Source organism: Pteropus vampyrus, unplaced genomic scaffold, assembly GCF_000151845.1.
Source record: "Pteropus vampyrus isolate Shadow unplaced genomic scaffold, Pvam_2.0 Scaffold635, whole genome shotgun sequence".
NCBI lineage: Eukaryota > Metazoa > Chordata > Mammalia > Chiroptera > Pteropodidae > Pteropus > Pteropus vampyrus.
This window is the reverse complement of record NW_011889416.1, coordinates 746,298-763,647: the sequence shown is the minus strand read 5'-3', so window position 1 is coordinate 763,647 and position 17,350 is coordinate 746,298. Positions and strand designations below refer to the sequence as shown.

General features: G+C 34.2%; 1 protein-coding gene across 8 annotated transcripts in view; it reads right to left on the bottom strand.

Annotated features, from left to right (window-relative positions):
* ATRX (ATRX, chromatin remodeler) overlaps positions 1 to 17,350 on the bottom strand; it is a 262,193-nt gene that overhangs the window by 86,288 nt on the left and 158,555 nt on the right. For all 8 annotated transcript variants that reach the window (XM_011384940.2, XM_011384947.2, XM_011384944.2 and 5 more), the window contains 3 exons: positions 12,545 to 12,682; positions 8,014 to 8,189; positions 6,545 to 6,662 (listed from right to left, as the gene is read on the bottom strand). In XM_011384940.2, coding sequence (XP_011383242.1) covers positions 6,545 to 6,662; positions 8,014 to 8,189; positions 12,545 to 12,682 — 432 coding nt within the window. The remainder of the gene's footprint in view (positions 1 to 6,544; positions 6,663 to 8,013; positions 8,190 to 12,544; positions 12,683 to 17,350) is intronic.

Below are 17,350 nucleotides of genomic sequence, written 5' to 3'. Positions count from 1 at the left end.
ACCACATATAAGTGAAACCATATAGTATTTGTCTTTCTATGTCTGACTTATTTCACTTAGTCTCTAGGACCACCCATAATACCCTCTGGACCATCCATGTTGTTGTAAATGGTAAACTTTCATTTTTTTATGGTCGAGTAATATTCTATTGCATGTAAGTACAGCTTCTTTATCCAATCATGTATTGATGAGCACTTTAAATTGTGGCTATTGTAAATAGCGCTGCAGTGAACATGGGGGTGTATAATACACTGTAGGTCCATCCTTGTCACAAATAGTAAGATTTTATTTTTTATGGCTCAGTAATATTCATATATATATACATATATATACATATATATATATATATGTATATATATACCACTGCTTCTTTATCGTTATCTCTTGATGGGTACTTCAGTGGCTTCCATATCTTAGCTATTGTAAATAGTGTTTTAATGAACAAAGTAGTATATATATCTTTTCAAATTAGTGTTTGGATTTGTTTGGATGAATACTCAGAATTGAAATTGCTGGGTAATAAGGTAGCTTGAACCACTAAACTGTTTTCCATAGTGGCTGTACCAATTTGCAATCCTACCAACAGTGCAGAGAGTTCCCTTTTCATCACATCTTCGCCAACACTTGTTTTTTGATTTATGATAGTCATTCTGAAAGGTGTGAGTTGATATCTTAATTAGATCACTTTAATTTGCATTTCTCTGATGATTAGTGATGTTGAGCCTATTTTCATATGTCTATTTGCCATCCATATGTCTTCTTTGGAGAAATGCCTATTCAGGTCCTCCTGCCCATTTTTTAATTGGATTGTTGTTTTGGTTTTGAGTTATATAAGTTACTTTTATATTTTGGATATTAACCCATTATTGATATATCATTTGCAAATCTTTTCTCCCATTCAATAGGTTGTCTCTTTATTTTGTTGATGGTTTCCTTCATTGGGTAGAAGCTTTTTAGTTTGATGTAGACTTATTAATTTATTTTTGCTCTTGTTAGAAGACATATCCAAAAATATACTGCTAATACCAAATTCAAAGCATTTATTGCCTATGTTTTCTTCTAGTTTTATGGTTTTGGGTCTCACATTTAAGTCTTAATCCATTCTGAGCTGATTTTTGTGTAAGGTGTCCAGTTTTCTCAATATTGCTTTTGAAGAGACTGTCATTTCCCCATTGCCTATTATTGCCTCCTTTGTCATAGATTAATTCACCATGTAAAATTAATATACAGAAATCTTCTGCATTCTATAAACCAATAACCAACTATCAGAAGGAGAAGTTAAGAAAATAACCCATTTATAACGAGAAAACACAGGAATGAATTAACCAATGAGGTGAAAGACCTGTACTAAAAAACTGTAAGACTCTGAAAAAAGAAAATGAAGAGGACATAAATAAATGGAAGGATAAACTGTGCTCATGGATCAGAAGGATTAATATCATTAAAATGTCCATACACCCAAAGCAATCTACAAACTCAATGCAGTCCCTATCAAAATACCGATGCCATTCTTGTCAGAACTAGAACAAATAATCCTAAAATTTATATGAAACCACAAAAGATCCTGAACAGGCAAAGCAATCTTGAGAAAGAACAAAGTTGGAGGTATCATAGTCACTGATTTCTAACTACACCACAAAGCTATAGTAATCAAAACACTGTAGTACTGGCAAAAAAAAAAGGCACACAGATCAATGGAACACAATAGAGAATGTAGAAACGAATCTTCGCTTATATGGTCAATTAACCTGACTTAAGAGTTTTAAAAGCTTCAAGCACAGATTGTAATATAGAGGAATCTTAGACTAATAATATCCCCAGACCCCCAGCAGAAACAATTGCAAATCCTTTCTGAAGTACCCAATCTTTATCCTAGGCCTCAAAGAGTTCCCACATATATAATAGTCTAAGAAATAATAGAAACTTGTGGTCAAAAGTACTTAAACATACAGGTAAACAAGGCAGTATGCCTGAAAACTGACGGAAACAGGAGGGGGAGGGAGCGAAGGAAGGGGGAGGGAGGGAGAGAGGTGGGAAAGGGAGAGAAAGAAAGACATGAAAGAGACATAGAAGGATTTCAGAAACTGGAATGATCAGTTTATAATTGTTTAAAGAAATGTTCAAGACAATCTTGAAACTACACAGAAGATACAGGAAATCAAAGAATTAACAATTAGCTGGAAATAACCAAATAAAAGTGAATAAAACTAGATTTAAAAAAAACACTAAGTTTTTAAGTTTTGAGATATATTCCACATATCACACAATTTACCATTTAGAGAACACAATTCAATGGCATTTAGTTATTCAGAGTTGTGCAACCATCACCAAAATCTAGTTTTTAAAATATTTTCATCACCCCAAAAAGAAACCCTACACTCCTAAGCCATCATCCCCCAATTTCCTTATTCCTCCCGCAGCCTTAGAAAACTATTAATCTACTTTGTCTCTACAGATTTTTCTACTTTGGGTAGTTCATATATATAAGGAATCATACAACATGTGGTCATTTGTGACTGGCTGCTTTAACTTATCATATGTTTTCTGGGTGATATGTGTTGTAACATGTATCAGTAATTCTTTCCTTTTGATTTCAAAGTATTGTTCTATTACATCTGTATACTACTTTTGTTTATCAATTCACCAGTTAATGAACATATCAGTTGTTTTTAGGTCTTGACTATCATGAATAATGCTGCTATGAACACTGGTATATAAATCTTTGTGTGGAAGTATGTTTTCATTTCTATTGGGTATACATCTAGGAATGTAATTACTGGGTCATATAGTAACTCCACACTTAACCTTTCAAAAAACTGCCAAATTGTGTTCCATATCCATTACACCATTTGACATTCCACACCAGTGATACATAACGGTTCCAATTCCTCCATATCCTCATCACCTGTTTTTCCTATTTTTTGTATTATAGCCATCCTAGTGAGTAATGAAGAACAATATCATTGAAATTTTGATTTGTTTCTCTGATGGCCAGGATTGTTGAGCATCATTCAGAGCAGTGGTTCTTAAACTGAGAGTGCATCAAAATCACCTGTAGGGCATATAAAAATGCAGATGTTTGAGCCCTACTCCATATGCACTAAATCAATGTCTGAAGGGTGGCAATTGGACGGATGTATATTTTAGAGACAAAGCACATTACTGCTCTCCATTTAGAGTAAAATTCAGTGGCATTAAGAAAATCACAATGTTGTGCAACCATCACCATTTTTCATTTCTAAATTTTTTTCATCATCCTAAATAGAAACTCTGTACCCATTAAAAATAACTATGTATTCCCTCCTCCCCTAGCCCCTGGTAACCACCATTCTACCTTCTGCAGCTATAAATCTGACTACTCTAGGTACCACTAAGTGGAATCATACAATATTTGTCCTTTTCTATCTGGCTCATTTCACCTAGCATGATGTCTTCAGGATTCGTTCATGTTGTAACGTGTCAGAATTTTCCTTCTTAAAAGATTAAATAATATTCTATTGTAAATATATCACACTTAGTTCATCTATTTATCCACTGATGGACACTTGGGTTGCTTCCATCTTTGTGGCTATTATGAATAATGCTGCTATATAAACCTGAACATGCAAGTATCTGTTTGAGTTCCTGCTTTCAATTATTTTGGGTATATATCTAAAAGTGGAATTGCTGGATCATATGGTAATTCTGCATTTAACTCTGAAGAACTGCCACACTGCTTTTTCCACAGGAGCTGTATCATTTTACATTCCCACCAGCAATGTACCAGGGTTCTAATTTCTCCACATCTATGCCAACACTTGTTATTTTTTTCTTATTTTTTATAGCAACTATCCTATCAGGAATGAAGTGTATCTCATGTATTTGATTTGCACTTCTCTAATAACTAGTGATGATGTAGAATATCCTTTCATGTGCTTATTAGCCATTTGTATATCTTCTTTAGAGAAATGTCTGTTGAAGTCCTTTGTCCATTTTTTAATTGGGCTGTTTGTTTTGCTGTTGAATTGTTGGAGTTCTTTATATATTCTGGATATTAATCCCTTATCAGATATATGACTTGCAAATTTTTTCTCACATTCTGTGGGTTGTCATTTCATGTGTTCCATTTTTGCATGCCTTAAGACAGTGTATTGATTTTAATATTGATTTAAACTTAAAATCAGGCTAACGTTTACTTAATAAAAACTAAGTATCCACATGTATAAAACCTGAAGTGTTTACTGAAGGCAGAGGCTTACGTGTAAATATAAACTTCTGCTACCTGACGGTAAAAGGAAGACTGCAGGATCATACTGAAAAAAGGGAACAAAGGAAAGTTAAGATGATTTTAATTTCCTTGAAATTCATTAAAAGTCTCTTATGATGTTAATTCTGCAAATATTAAATATATTACAAATGATCACTACTAAAATTAACATCAAACTATTGCTAGTATTAAAAGCAAAATTTAAACAAACTTCTTAACACTAAGTACAATCTAAAAGTAGTCAAATACACTCATGGACATGGACAGTGGATTAGTGGATACCAGAGAGAAGAAGGGAAGAGAGGATGTAGATAGGTTAAAGGGGTCAAATATTTGGTGACAAAAGGAAATCTAACTATGGGTGGTGAACACACAATGCAATATGTATACAACAAACTTTTGAATTGTACACTTGAAACTTACTGGATTTTGTTGATCAATGCCACCCCAATAATTTTTCATTAAAAAAAATAAAAGGAGTCGAATATAGAAACAAAAGAATTTTTGGAATTTTTAACAGATAAAATATCAAACATTTTAAATGCAAGTAAAATATGTGAGACATTTTGGGAGAAATACTGTGATGGTTTGTAGTTAGAATCAAGATATAATCCATTTGTCCTTTTATGGAAGTTTTCTCCAAGGGGCTATTAACTCAGGTTATTCTACATTAAGGAAATAAAATGTCAAATTTAATATGGGGGAAACCCCAGATCTCTACATGACTGAAAGATTCATGGCACCAAACTGTAATTTAACATTCATACCTTTCAGAGTTTTGAAATTTTGGCAATCAGCACTTATATATTTATTCCTATCAATTAAAGTCACAAAGAACTAGATTACCTCAATTCTTAAATTTTGCATTGCTTTCAAAAGAGTACATTTTAATATCTATACATGAGCTATTAACATTTTGCTATTGGTTATTAAGGATAGCTGATTCTCTAATATTTGAAAACACTGTAGCTAGTACTTTCCCTAAAACAAAATTTTAAATGGGAAAAAATTATTAAATGACCAAATTTAATACCCTTTATTACTCCCTCTTTCTTAAACTACAAAGCAATTCTCTCATTAAATGACTATATAATATAAATATAGTTTTAAAATGACTATATTTAATTACTTATGTCTTTAACTATTGTCATTCAAAACAGGATATAATAAAACTTACAGCTTCTGATTGATATACAAATGAAAATGTGTGCCTTATTAGAAGTGATTTTCTTCCATAAGTCAATAAGAAAATTGCTTTTATAATATACTAAAAAAGGAGTTCTATAGAATACTAACGTTCAAATCTTGATTTCCATAAAGCTGAACAATTCTTGTGGACCATCGTCATTATTCTACACTATAAAATGCACTGCTGTTATGAAGAGCATCACTTTAACTATTGATATAATATGAAGCATCATTTTGTGTGCACACTTCCACCGTCTATTATTTTTTTATCAATTACTGTATCCACAATGGCTGAAAGGCATCTTCTAACCTGTATCCCCTAAATAAACCTGACACATCATTTGAGGAAAGGTACCAGAATAAAGTGACCAACAAGTAAGAAATATCACTCTAGGACAAACAGACTAGATTTTGTTCTGTGAACAGAGACAACTTTGGACACACAATGACTCCACACACAGACACACAGACAGACACACACACAAGTTTATTGATGATAAAACAACACGTACTCACTGTATTTTTTAAAAACCCATAGAAAAGAGTAAGAAATAAACTAAAGGTTGATCATAATGAAACCACCCAGAAAACAATCTCTGTTAACATTTTGGTTTATTTAAGGCATTTGTATGTATTTTTATTGTAACAATGGGAGCATAACATATGCCCTGCCTAGTATTCTGCCTTTTCCTTTCCCTCAACCTTTGTCAATTTGAAAATTGAGAAATGATTTCATGGATTTGAACTACATCCCTTCTATTATTAATGTGGTTGAGTGTTTTTCTAATAATATACTGGAATTTTATGTATCCTTTATGGATTTATTCATTCATGATTTTTCTGAAACAAAAGCTCTTCACAAATTAAGGGCATTATTCATATATGTTGTATATGGTTTTTCGCCAGTTTATTCCTTAATTTTATTTTGACAATATTAATGTTTGTTAATTAGAAATATTTTGTGCTTTTACAAAATAAGCATACCTATTTTATTCAAATGTAAAACTGAAAAAGAACAACTGACATGGTAAACTTACCAAGACAGCATTCTACAGAAAAAGAATGTCTTTAGAGAAAAGATATAAACAATAAACTAAGTAAAATTGTTACCTGTTAAATGATCTAAGTAGTACTGATAGAGCTTGCACTGAATAGGAGTCATTCTCACCGCTAACACATATTCATGTTTCGGAGGCAAGAACTTTGTTAATGCTGTATAATCTTTCCTCTGTAATTAACAAGATAGAGAATGAAAATTAGTTAACCTAAATATATGACAGGAATTAATTACTCTAAGAATTATCATTGCTTGAAACTGAAAGATACATAAAAATAGGTACCAAACATATAAGAAAACATCTTCTTAAACATATTTAGTCTCTTTAATCAATGACTCCTATATGATTATTGTTAATGTATTTCATATGACTACACAATATGATGTACTTGTAAAAAAAAATACTGCAACATAGCTTTTAAATTAAATTGGTCATATTACCAAGTGAACAATTTAGGTTTTCAAATGGTCTCCTCTATATATAAAAAAGAAAAAGAAAAAATGGTGGGAAGGGGATGTAGTGGGTAGTGCTACAAAAACACTTGCTTTAATCATATGGTAAAACAGGTGAATCAAAGTCAGATATAGTCTGGGTTGTCCTTTGTTTAAGATGTGCCAACATGCCAGAGGATAACACAAATCCAGGGGGAATCTTCGCCCAATTGAGAAAGCAAGCCATGTATAAGCACTCTTGAAACAATTAATTATAGGAATACGAAAGAAAGAACACTAATATACAAGATACAAATGACTACCTAAACCAGAAAAACGCTGCCTAGGTAGTCGCAGTAATACATAAACAGTACTTGCTAGTACCTACCTATAGCCAACCTGAAAAAAACAGAATGACTTTGCCTTATATGATGGTAGTAATATCCAGGCAGAAGGAGAGCCTATCTCATTTGTTACAACATCTTTGTGGATACCATTAGTATCTAGTGTTGGAAGAAAAAGTGTGAATCTTGAGATCTATTAACTGCTGGCTCAGTCTCTACATACTTATCCATTCATTAATATAGGTTCACCGAAGATCCATATGTAAACACTACTACTAGACCATTCAGGTTTTGGTATGTACTTGACAATAATAAAACTGTTTCTTCAGGATTACATTAAAAACAGCACCTCTTATAATTCATAATTGCCTTTCCTACAACCATTTCAAATAAGTGAGATTAAGAATACTATAAATTTAGGGTGAGCATAAGAACTTCTTAATCGTAATACCTATGTTCATTTTACATATTCCCTATCTTAAGGATGAGGAATCTAACAATAACATTAAAATATGAAGCCAATATTTGGCCAATGAATTAATCAATTATGTTCTAAACGTTTCAATGAAACTTTTTTTAAAGTCAGTGTTGCATAAACTTTTGAAGACAATGCAAGGAGATTTAACTATAAAACTGTATACTGAAAAAGGGGGAAGAAAACAAAATAAAGTTTACATTCAGAAAACACTTTAGAATTGCAATACAATAAAGTAGCAATATTTTATTACTTTTGAATGTATTTGTACCTGAACGCATCCAGCTAACATCTCATAGAGAATGTGAGCACGTTTTTTCATTACTCTGACATCCACCATGGTAGAATCTGCACACTGACCATTTTGGATTGGGTTTATAAATCGATTCCTGAACTCCTTAATGGAGCCAAGCAAATTTTCCTTAATAAAGTTAACCATGCAATGATCTAAAAGAGAAGATGTTAGTCCATTAACAATAAAAATGGCAAAAGGACTTAGAAAAGTTCTCTGAAAAAAATGTTCATGTCAGAAATGCATGCCATGGAAGCAATAAAATTAAGCTACAAAAGAAGAACACCAAACTGAGTGCAGACTAAACATTGGTTATAAGTCTGGTCTAGAACTGGATTACCTAAACCAGATGAGAAATTCAAATTAAAACCACTCTAAATTCTAGACATAAATGTTTTTTAAAAATCTAAGAACATTTTATTCTAACTCACTATTCTTTACAATAGATATGAAGGACAAAACAAGTATTTTATACTTTTAACCATAATTTTATGGTCAGCAAGGATATCTTGTGAAAAACACATAGAATGTGAGTCAAAATAATAAAATCAGGTAATAAGCTACTATATCAAATTTTATTTTAACTGATTTAGTTCCAGAGGTCCTTAAGAGTGACCACTTACCATATACAAATAGGACTACGATGTGAAATAGTATTTCTATAAATAGGGTAACAAAAAAGGGGGAAATAGGAACAGATAAAAACAAAGATAAAATATAGACTTAAGTGAAATAATAACCAGAATTATAAATAATAAAAAAACACTTGAATTACTATAAATATATTAAATGAACGGAAACAACATAAAAATAACAAAAAGCTATTATAATGGATTATAATGGGAAATTTCAATCAATTTGCTGAATAACCTTATGTTCCCTCTTTAGTATCACCACACACATACTAAAAAGAAAGAAATTACAAGTCATTCCCTCGGTTCACATCACCTGTCCTCCGCCTTAGCAAACTCTATCGTGATATGGATTCTTCTCTCATCTCCACCTTCCTCAAATGTTCACATGTAGCATTTCTTTGAAATGTTCTATCTAGACATATTGTGTTACAGTATCTCCTGAAGTCAAAAATCTAGTTGTGCTCTTAAAGCAATCATTAAGACTTCTGACACTCTTTATATATTTCAAATTCTTTATTTATGTTTGAACACTCACAATGGCACACCTCTTGACTGTGGTTTACCATTCATATTTATAAAGCATTCCACTTGAGAGGGAAGAAAATAAATGGCATAGATGATAGAGGCTCTGTTCATCCCTCTGGCGACAAATTGAAGTTGTGACAGAAACGAGGAGCAAACAGCAAGAGAACATCACCTGAGATCTAGATGAACAAGCCATACAACTAGGGAGAAATCTAAGAAATCAACCCTGCAAAGGTAGGAGCGAGGACATGAAGTTGCCCGGTTCCAAGCGGTTGAGTAGGACAGAGGCTGTGTCAGCAGTAGCCGGCAGTTGCAGATGCCTCTTAAATGGGCCATGTCTCCGACTTTAGTTGTGACGAACCTGCTCGCTCTGAGCACCAGTGCCGGTTCGGCTGTGCGGGGACTTACAGGGGTACACTGAGTTGTCAGAGTGAGGGCTGAGGTGAGACTTGCTCTATACAGAGGAGCCGGTGGTATCAACTGTTCCTCTGTTGAGCCCTACTCCCTCCCAGTGTGCGGACACAGCCCTACCATAGAGGAGACGTCATCAAACTGGATAACAGAGGTCACTCCGACCAAAGGATTCTCTAGGACTCTGCCTCCCCCAACTCACAGCCCCATCAAAGCCACATCCAGTGTGTCCTCCCTTAGTCAGGTGACCCTTGCTGAGCAACACCTACACTCACACTGGAGGCAGGTGGCCTCAGTTTCTGGTGTGGCCTTTTGAGGCAACTATAAGCATAGCATCTGTGGATTGCTTGCTGAATCTTAACAGGTGGCCCCAGAAGGATAGAGGCTGGGGCAAAACTTGGCCTGCAGCTGATCCCCTCTCAGGACTGTGCCATTGGACACCTACCACACAAAGCCACACTAATAAGACCAGGAGACTTAAGAACTTTGCTTAGTACATAGAAAAGGACACAGAAAGGCAGCCAAAACGGGAAGACAAAGAAGAGGAAACCATATGAGAAAATAGACAGAGATCCAGAAATAATGGAGTCAAGCAATCTAACAGATGCAGAGTTCAAAACACTGGATATAAAGATACTTAATGAACTTAAAGGAAGTGTAGATGAATCCAGTGAAAACTTCAACAGAGATAAAAAACATAAAAATGGAAATGGAAATTATAAAAGGGAACCAGTCAGAAATGAAGAACTTATTATCTGAGATGAAAAGTATATTAAATGGAATGAACAAAGTGAATAGAGGATTAAATGACCTATGTAGAGGATGGGAAAACCAAGAACACTCAATCAGAATGACAAGAAAAAAGAAGCGAAGACCATAATAATAATTTAAGAAGACTATAGGACACTATTAAATGTAAAAATATCTGTCATAGGGGTACCAGAAAAAAGGACAAGATGTTGAACAGCTATTTGAAGAAATAATGATGGAAAACTTCCCTAACCTGGTGAAGGAAATAAACATAAAACCCCAGGAAGCTCAGAGAGTCCCAAAAACCAGGAACCCAAATAGGCCCACACCAAAACACATCATAATTAAAACGCCAAAGGTTAAATACAAAGACAGAATCTTAAAAGCAGCAAGGGAAAAGCAGTAAGTTACCTACAAGGGAGCACCCATAAGACTGGCAGCTGATTCCTCAAAAGAAACTTTGCAGGACAGAGGGCTTGGCACAAAATATTCAAAGTGATGAAAACCCAGGATCTACGACCAAGAATACTTTATCCAGCAAAGCTATCATTTAGAGTCAAAAGACAGATAAAGAGCTTCCCAGACAAAAAAATAAGCTAAAGGAATTTATCATCACCAAGCCAGTATTACAGAAAATGTTGGAGGGACTTCTTTAAGAAGAAAAAGCATGTATCAAAAACAAGAATAAAGAATGGTAATAACTACATTCCTATCAACGAGGACCTCAAATGGAAAAGAATTAAGTGTTCCAATCAAAAGACAGAATGGCTGAATGGATAAGAAAGCAAGACCCCTACATATAATGCCTAAAAGTGACTCACTTCAGATTAAAAGACACACATAGACTAAAAGGAACGGGATGGAAAACAATATTGCCTGATGGACCTAGAGGGTAATTACACTGAATGAAATGGGTCAGATAGAGAAAGACAAATATTGCATGATTTCACGTACATGTGGAATCTAAAGAACAAATAAACAAGAACAACAAAAACAAAATAAACTCATAGATACAGAGAATATTTAAAGGGATACTAAATGGGAGAGGGGTTGGAAAGGACAAAAAAAGACAAAGGGATTAAGAGGTACAAATGGATAGTTGCAGAATAGGCATGGAGATGTAGAGTGTAGCATGGGGAAGATGGTTAATAATGTAATAAATATGTAAGGGGGAAGAGGGGTACTAGGTTTAGTGGGGTGATCACTCTGCGAGTAAATCTCTGATCACTATGCTATACAACTGAAACTATTATTGTATGCCAACTATAACTTAAAAAAACTGAATTGTATGATGTAAATACAAATAACTGTCTATTATATTTCAATAAAGACAAAAAAAATCTAAGTAAAGAAAAGTTAGACGTCAGAGCTGCATATGTGCAAAAGATAATAAAGTAGACGTGAGCGTAACCTAATATAATAATTGTTTTAAGAAGATTAGTCTGGTAGCAGCAGTGTGGAGCAATGGGTCTGAAAGGAGGTGGAGGAATGCTAACTCATTTTGATTGACCTTTTTATCCTAATTACCCTATGTTAGTGAGGTTTAATTTGGCCTCCATTTGAAAGAAGAGAAAGTTGTTGGTAGCAAAATGCTTAATTATAGGGTGTTTCTAGTTTTCAGAATTTGGCAAATTATTCCTGACCTCTTTTAAAATCTGTTGACAGTGAAGTGCATATGGAGTGGCTCTTAGATTTCTACTTTCAGCATTGATAATTTTTCAGCTCAAAGTGCCAGAGATGCAAGTAAAGCTTCCTAGCCATTTTCTCTGAGCTGTTGCAGCCCTCTACTGGTCTCCAGAAGTTGTACAATTTAGAACCCTATAAAACTAGAAAAAGATCAGTAAACTCAGCAACTCATTTTATAATCTTAGAACCTTAAAAGTCATTTATGCCAACTCTCGTAATTGCAGATGAGTATTTTATCTATCCACCTTAACAATTCTGGAAATACATACAGATATTAGATGTATAGTTATATATATATATATGTAAAATACCCAGGGCAAATAAATCATTGTAAATACACACAAAAAAATAAAGCATTCCATGTGAAATGTAAGATATGCTTTCACAGTAGACTAAGATAGACCTATGAAGATCATGATTAGAGACTATACTATACAAAAGAAAGGCAAATGGCAAAGTGGCAAAGCTAATAAACTACAGCATAATTGCAGATATTAACTCACACTCGATTAGGTTATTTTGAAGTGGTGTTCCTGTTAAAATAATTCTCCTCCTTGATCGTATAGAATTCATAGCTTTTGAAACAGCAGATGCTTCATTTTTTAGAATATGGCCTTCATCACAAACAACAAAGTCAGGGCCTATAAAAACATAGAGAAAAATGACATTTAATTAATATATAACAAATCTAAAACTGTAATCCATTCAAGGGCATTAAATTAATCATTTTACAGTGCTGCCAAGTATGGGAAGATAAAACAATGATCTTATAAGAACAGTCACATTTTATCTGCTCTTGTATTGGTTTAATGTGGCACAAACTATTATTAATTATATCCCAACAGTAGAGTGTTAAAAGTACTACTATAGATGGTACTCAAAAATAAGCAAGAATAAAAATAATGACAAGGGTAAAAAGATGCCCCCAAAAGATGAAGTATTTGAAAAAATAAATATCTTTTATAAATGAAAAACAGTATCTAAAGAAGTATTTCAGCACTTGTGTAACAAGTTAAAACTATCCCCTAAGACTAAGAGCAATTTATATATATGTACAGGAAAAAACAAATTTCGAAAATCAATTTTAAGAAATACATAAATCACAATAAAGGAGTGATGTCAGAAGCAGAGGAGGAGTGACATCAAAAGCATGGCAAGGAGAGGGAGCTTCCCAGATCTCTCCCCTTAAAATAACAAGCTGAACATCTACAACTCAACAAATAACACCCAACTGACACACAAGCAAGTCTGAGAGGTCTGTGCATCAGAGCACTGGAAAGCCGAAATCACAAGAGGCTGGGGTGGGGGTGGGGGTGTAGACTGAGAGAAACAAAGGAACTTCCATACGTAACTGAAGCTACCTGAAGGGGGGGTAGGGGGATTTCATGGCAGGTTCCTGGAATAGTACTGCCTGAGTGATCAAGGTGTTCAATGCAGCTGAGCCTAGGGATTAGGGCAGAAAGCGGAGCAGAGACTGAGTGCGAACCGGCGACAGCTGTGTCTTAGTGGCCCACTGCCAAGTGGAGGCTGAGTGAGACACAGGAGCCTGGCTGTGCCCCCGCCAACCAACCGAGAGAGCACTCTCTCCTCCGCCCTATATCTGCTCAGAGCTACCACTGAAACCCAGGGAAATATGCACAACCGGTACTGAAACCTACATGACAGCTGGTACCAGAGACAAGCGCGATGATATTGAAGCAGGACAGCTGAAACCTGGAGGACAGCACTATGGTAAAGAAAGTGGCCACGCACATCCAGACCTCTCCCAATTAACCCTGCCCCCTCCCAGTCAGGCTGAGTCAGAAGGAAGCAATGGAACATTGCATCTGACTACTGGGGCAGCAAAATGACTTAGGGCCTCTTCAGAGTCTAAGACACCAATTGCCCATCGTACCTATTCATGGGGATGAGGCCCTATGACAGAAATGACCTAATAGGGAAGAAAGCATATGGCTTACCAGAGAAAAAGGAGCCTTTTTAACCTCAAAGCAAAGACTCAAGAGGCGTGGATGCCACTTAATGGAAATCAAAATAAAAACCCCTTCACATCAACCTGCTGAAGAGATTACTATGTAAGAAATTCTTTTTAAAACAAAAACAAAAACAGAGTACATGCCCACTAATGCCAAGGAGGAGAAACAGTCCATCAAACACCATGAACAAACAAGGTGAAAAGGCACCTCAAAAAGTGAAAAATCTCTAGAAAATAAGCTTAAAGACAAAAAAAATGTGACTTAAATGACAGAATTCAAGATCTCACTTCTGACAAAACTCAATGACATGCAAAAAAACATTAACCATCAATTCCAAGAAATTAGAAACAAAATAATCAAACAAAATGAATATTTTAACAAGGAGACCGAAACCCTAAAAAACGACCAAATAGAACTTCTGGAGATGAACTCATTAAAAGAGATGAAGACTGAAATAGCAAGCTTAAAAATAGAGTTGACCAGATAGAGGAAAGAATTAGTGATATTGAAGACATAAACCTGGAAATGACACAGATGGAAGAATAAAGAGATTTGAGAGTGAAAAAAAATGGAAAGAATTATCTGACATCATCAGGAAAAGCAACAAAAGAATAATGGGTATACCAGAGGGAGAAGAGAAAGAGGTCGACAGAGAGCCTATTCAAATAGTCGATGAGACGTTTCCAAAACTATGGAAAGAGTTGGATCTTCAAATCCAAGAAGCAAAGAGAACACCCAATTATCTCAACTCAAAAAGGCCTTCTCCAAGACATGTTACATTAAAACTGTCAAAGATTAATGACAAATACTTATCAAGAAAGCCGGGAAAAGATAATAGTAATTTATAAAGGAAAACTCATTAGACATCTCAGCACAAACCTTACAAGCAAGGAAGGAGTGGAACAAAATATTCAAACTATTGAGAGAAAGAAATTACCAACCAAGAATAATATATCCAGCAAAGCTCTCCTTTAGATATGAAGAAGAAATAAAGACCTTTGCGGACATACAAAAGCTGAGAGAATTTTCCACCACAAGGCCTTCATTATAAAAATACTGATGGGGGTCATTCTACATGTAACAGAAGGACAAAAAATACATAACTATGAGTAAGATGACTAACAGAAGACAGAAGGAGAAAGGTGGAACTCTTATTAAAAACAGGATATTAAAAAGCTTAAAAATTACATAATGGTTAAAGGTCAAAAAAATACACTGTAAAAAGAGAAGATAACAGCTACTACAAATTAGAAATGAAAGTTTAGCATATGTAACTTTAAGATAACAGAAACAAAAAATGGCAGAAAGATCCAAATTCACAAAGGGGCAGAAATTCACAGAGAAAATGGACTACTCTATATGTATATGTGTGTATGTGTGTGTATGTATGTGTGTGTATATTATACAGTTATAGATATAAAGATATATAACTATACTTTATATAAATTTAAAGGTAACCACACTCCATAAATCTAGAACTGAGACACACAGCATAAAACATGAGAGAAAAGAGGGAAAATCCACAAAACACTACCAATTCATTTTTATTTTTATTTCTTAACACCACCAATTTAAAATAACAAACAGAAATACAAGGGTAAAGAAACAATGGAGACACCGAGCTTCCAGAAAACAAAAGACAAAATGGCTATAGGAAAACCTCATATTTCAATGATCATCCTAAATGTAAATGGACTGAACTCACCAATAAAAAGGCACAACACAGAATAGCATATTGGATCAAAAAACAAAACCCACCCATATGCTGCCTTCAAGAGACACATCTCATCTGCAAGGGAAAATATAGACTCAAAGTAAAAAGGTGGAAAACAATACTCCATGCTAATGGCATCCAGAGAAAAGTGGGCATAGCTGTATGTATATCTGAAAAAAAAATAGATTTTAAGATAAAAAGGTAAAGAGAGGCAATGATGGACACTTCATAATAATAAAGGGATCCAAACATCAAAAGACCTCACACTTATCAATATTTATGCTCCCAATCTGAAACATCTACTAACAAAACTAAAGGGAGAAACTGACAAAAACACAATCATAGTAGGGGACCTAGATACTAAACGTCAGAGAAAGATAGATCATCCAAACACAAAATCAATAAGGAAATAATTTCCTTAAAAGACACATTAGACCAATTGGACATAATCGACATTTACAGAGCCTTTCATCCCAAAAGAGCAGCCTATACAGTCTTCTCTTGTGAACATCAAACATTCTCAAGGATAGACTAGATGTTGAGACAAAAAACTAGCCTCAAAAAATTTAAGATGACTGAAATCATACCAAGCACAGTCTCTAATCATAATGCTTCGAAACTGGAGATCAACAGTAAAATGAAAGCAAGAAGAACTACAAATATGTGGAGATAAAACAACATGCTCCTGAAGTATGACTGCGTCTTAGAAAACATAAAAGGAAACATCAGGAGATACATAGAAACAAACGAGAATGAAAATACAACATATCAAAACATTGGGACACAGCAAAAGAGGAAATAAGGCAAAGGTTCACATCATTACAGGCCTATCTCAAGAAATAGGAAGCGATTCCAAATAAACAACCTAGCATTACATTTTAAAAAACTAGAAAAAGAACAAATGAAGCCCAAAGTGAGCAGAAGGAAGAAATAATTAAAAGTAGAGCAGAATTAAATAGAGAACAAAAAGAAAATAGAAAAAAATAAATGCAACAAAGAGATAGTTCTTTGAGAAGGTTGATAAAATTGACAAAGCCCTGGCTAAACTCACTAAAGAAAGAAGCATTACTACAGATATCACCAAAAAACAAAGGATCATTCAAGAATACTATGAAAAATTATATGATATCAAATTTTATAACCTAGAAGAAATAGACAAGTTTATAGAAATATACCACCTTTCCAGACAGAATCATGAAAAACTGGAAAATCTAAATACATCGATCACTAGTATGGAAATTAAAACAATCATCAAAAATCTCCCAAAAAGTAAAAGTCCAGGACCAGATGGCTTCATCACTGAATTCTACCAAATACTCAATAAAAATTTAATAGCTATTCTTCTCAAACTCTTTCAAAAAATTAAATAAGAGGCAATACTTCCTAACTCATTTTGTAAGGCCAACATTACCCAAATAACAAAACCTGGTACAGATAACACAGAAAAAGAAAACGACAGACCAGTATCTCTCATGAACACAGATGCAAAAATCCTAAATAAGATACTAGCAAACCGAATATAGCAACATATTAAAAAAGATTATACACCATGATCAAGAGGTCTTCATCCCAGAGTCACAGAGATGGTTCAACATACACAAATCGATTAATGTGATACATCA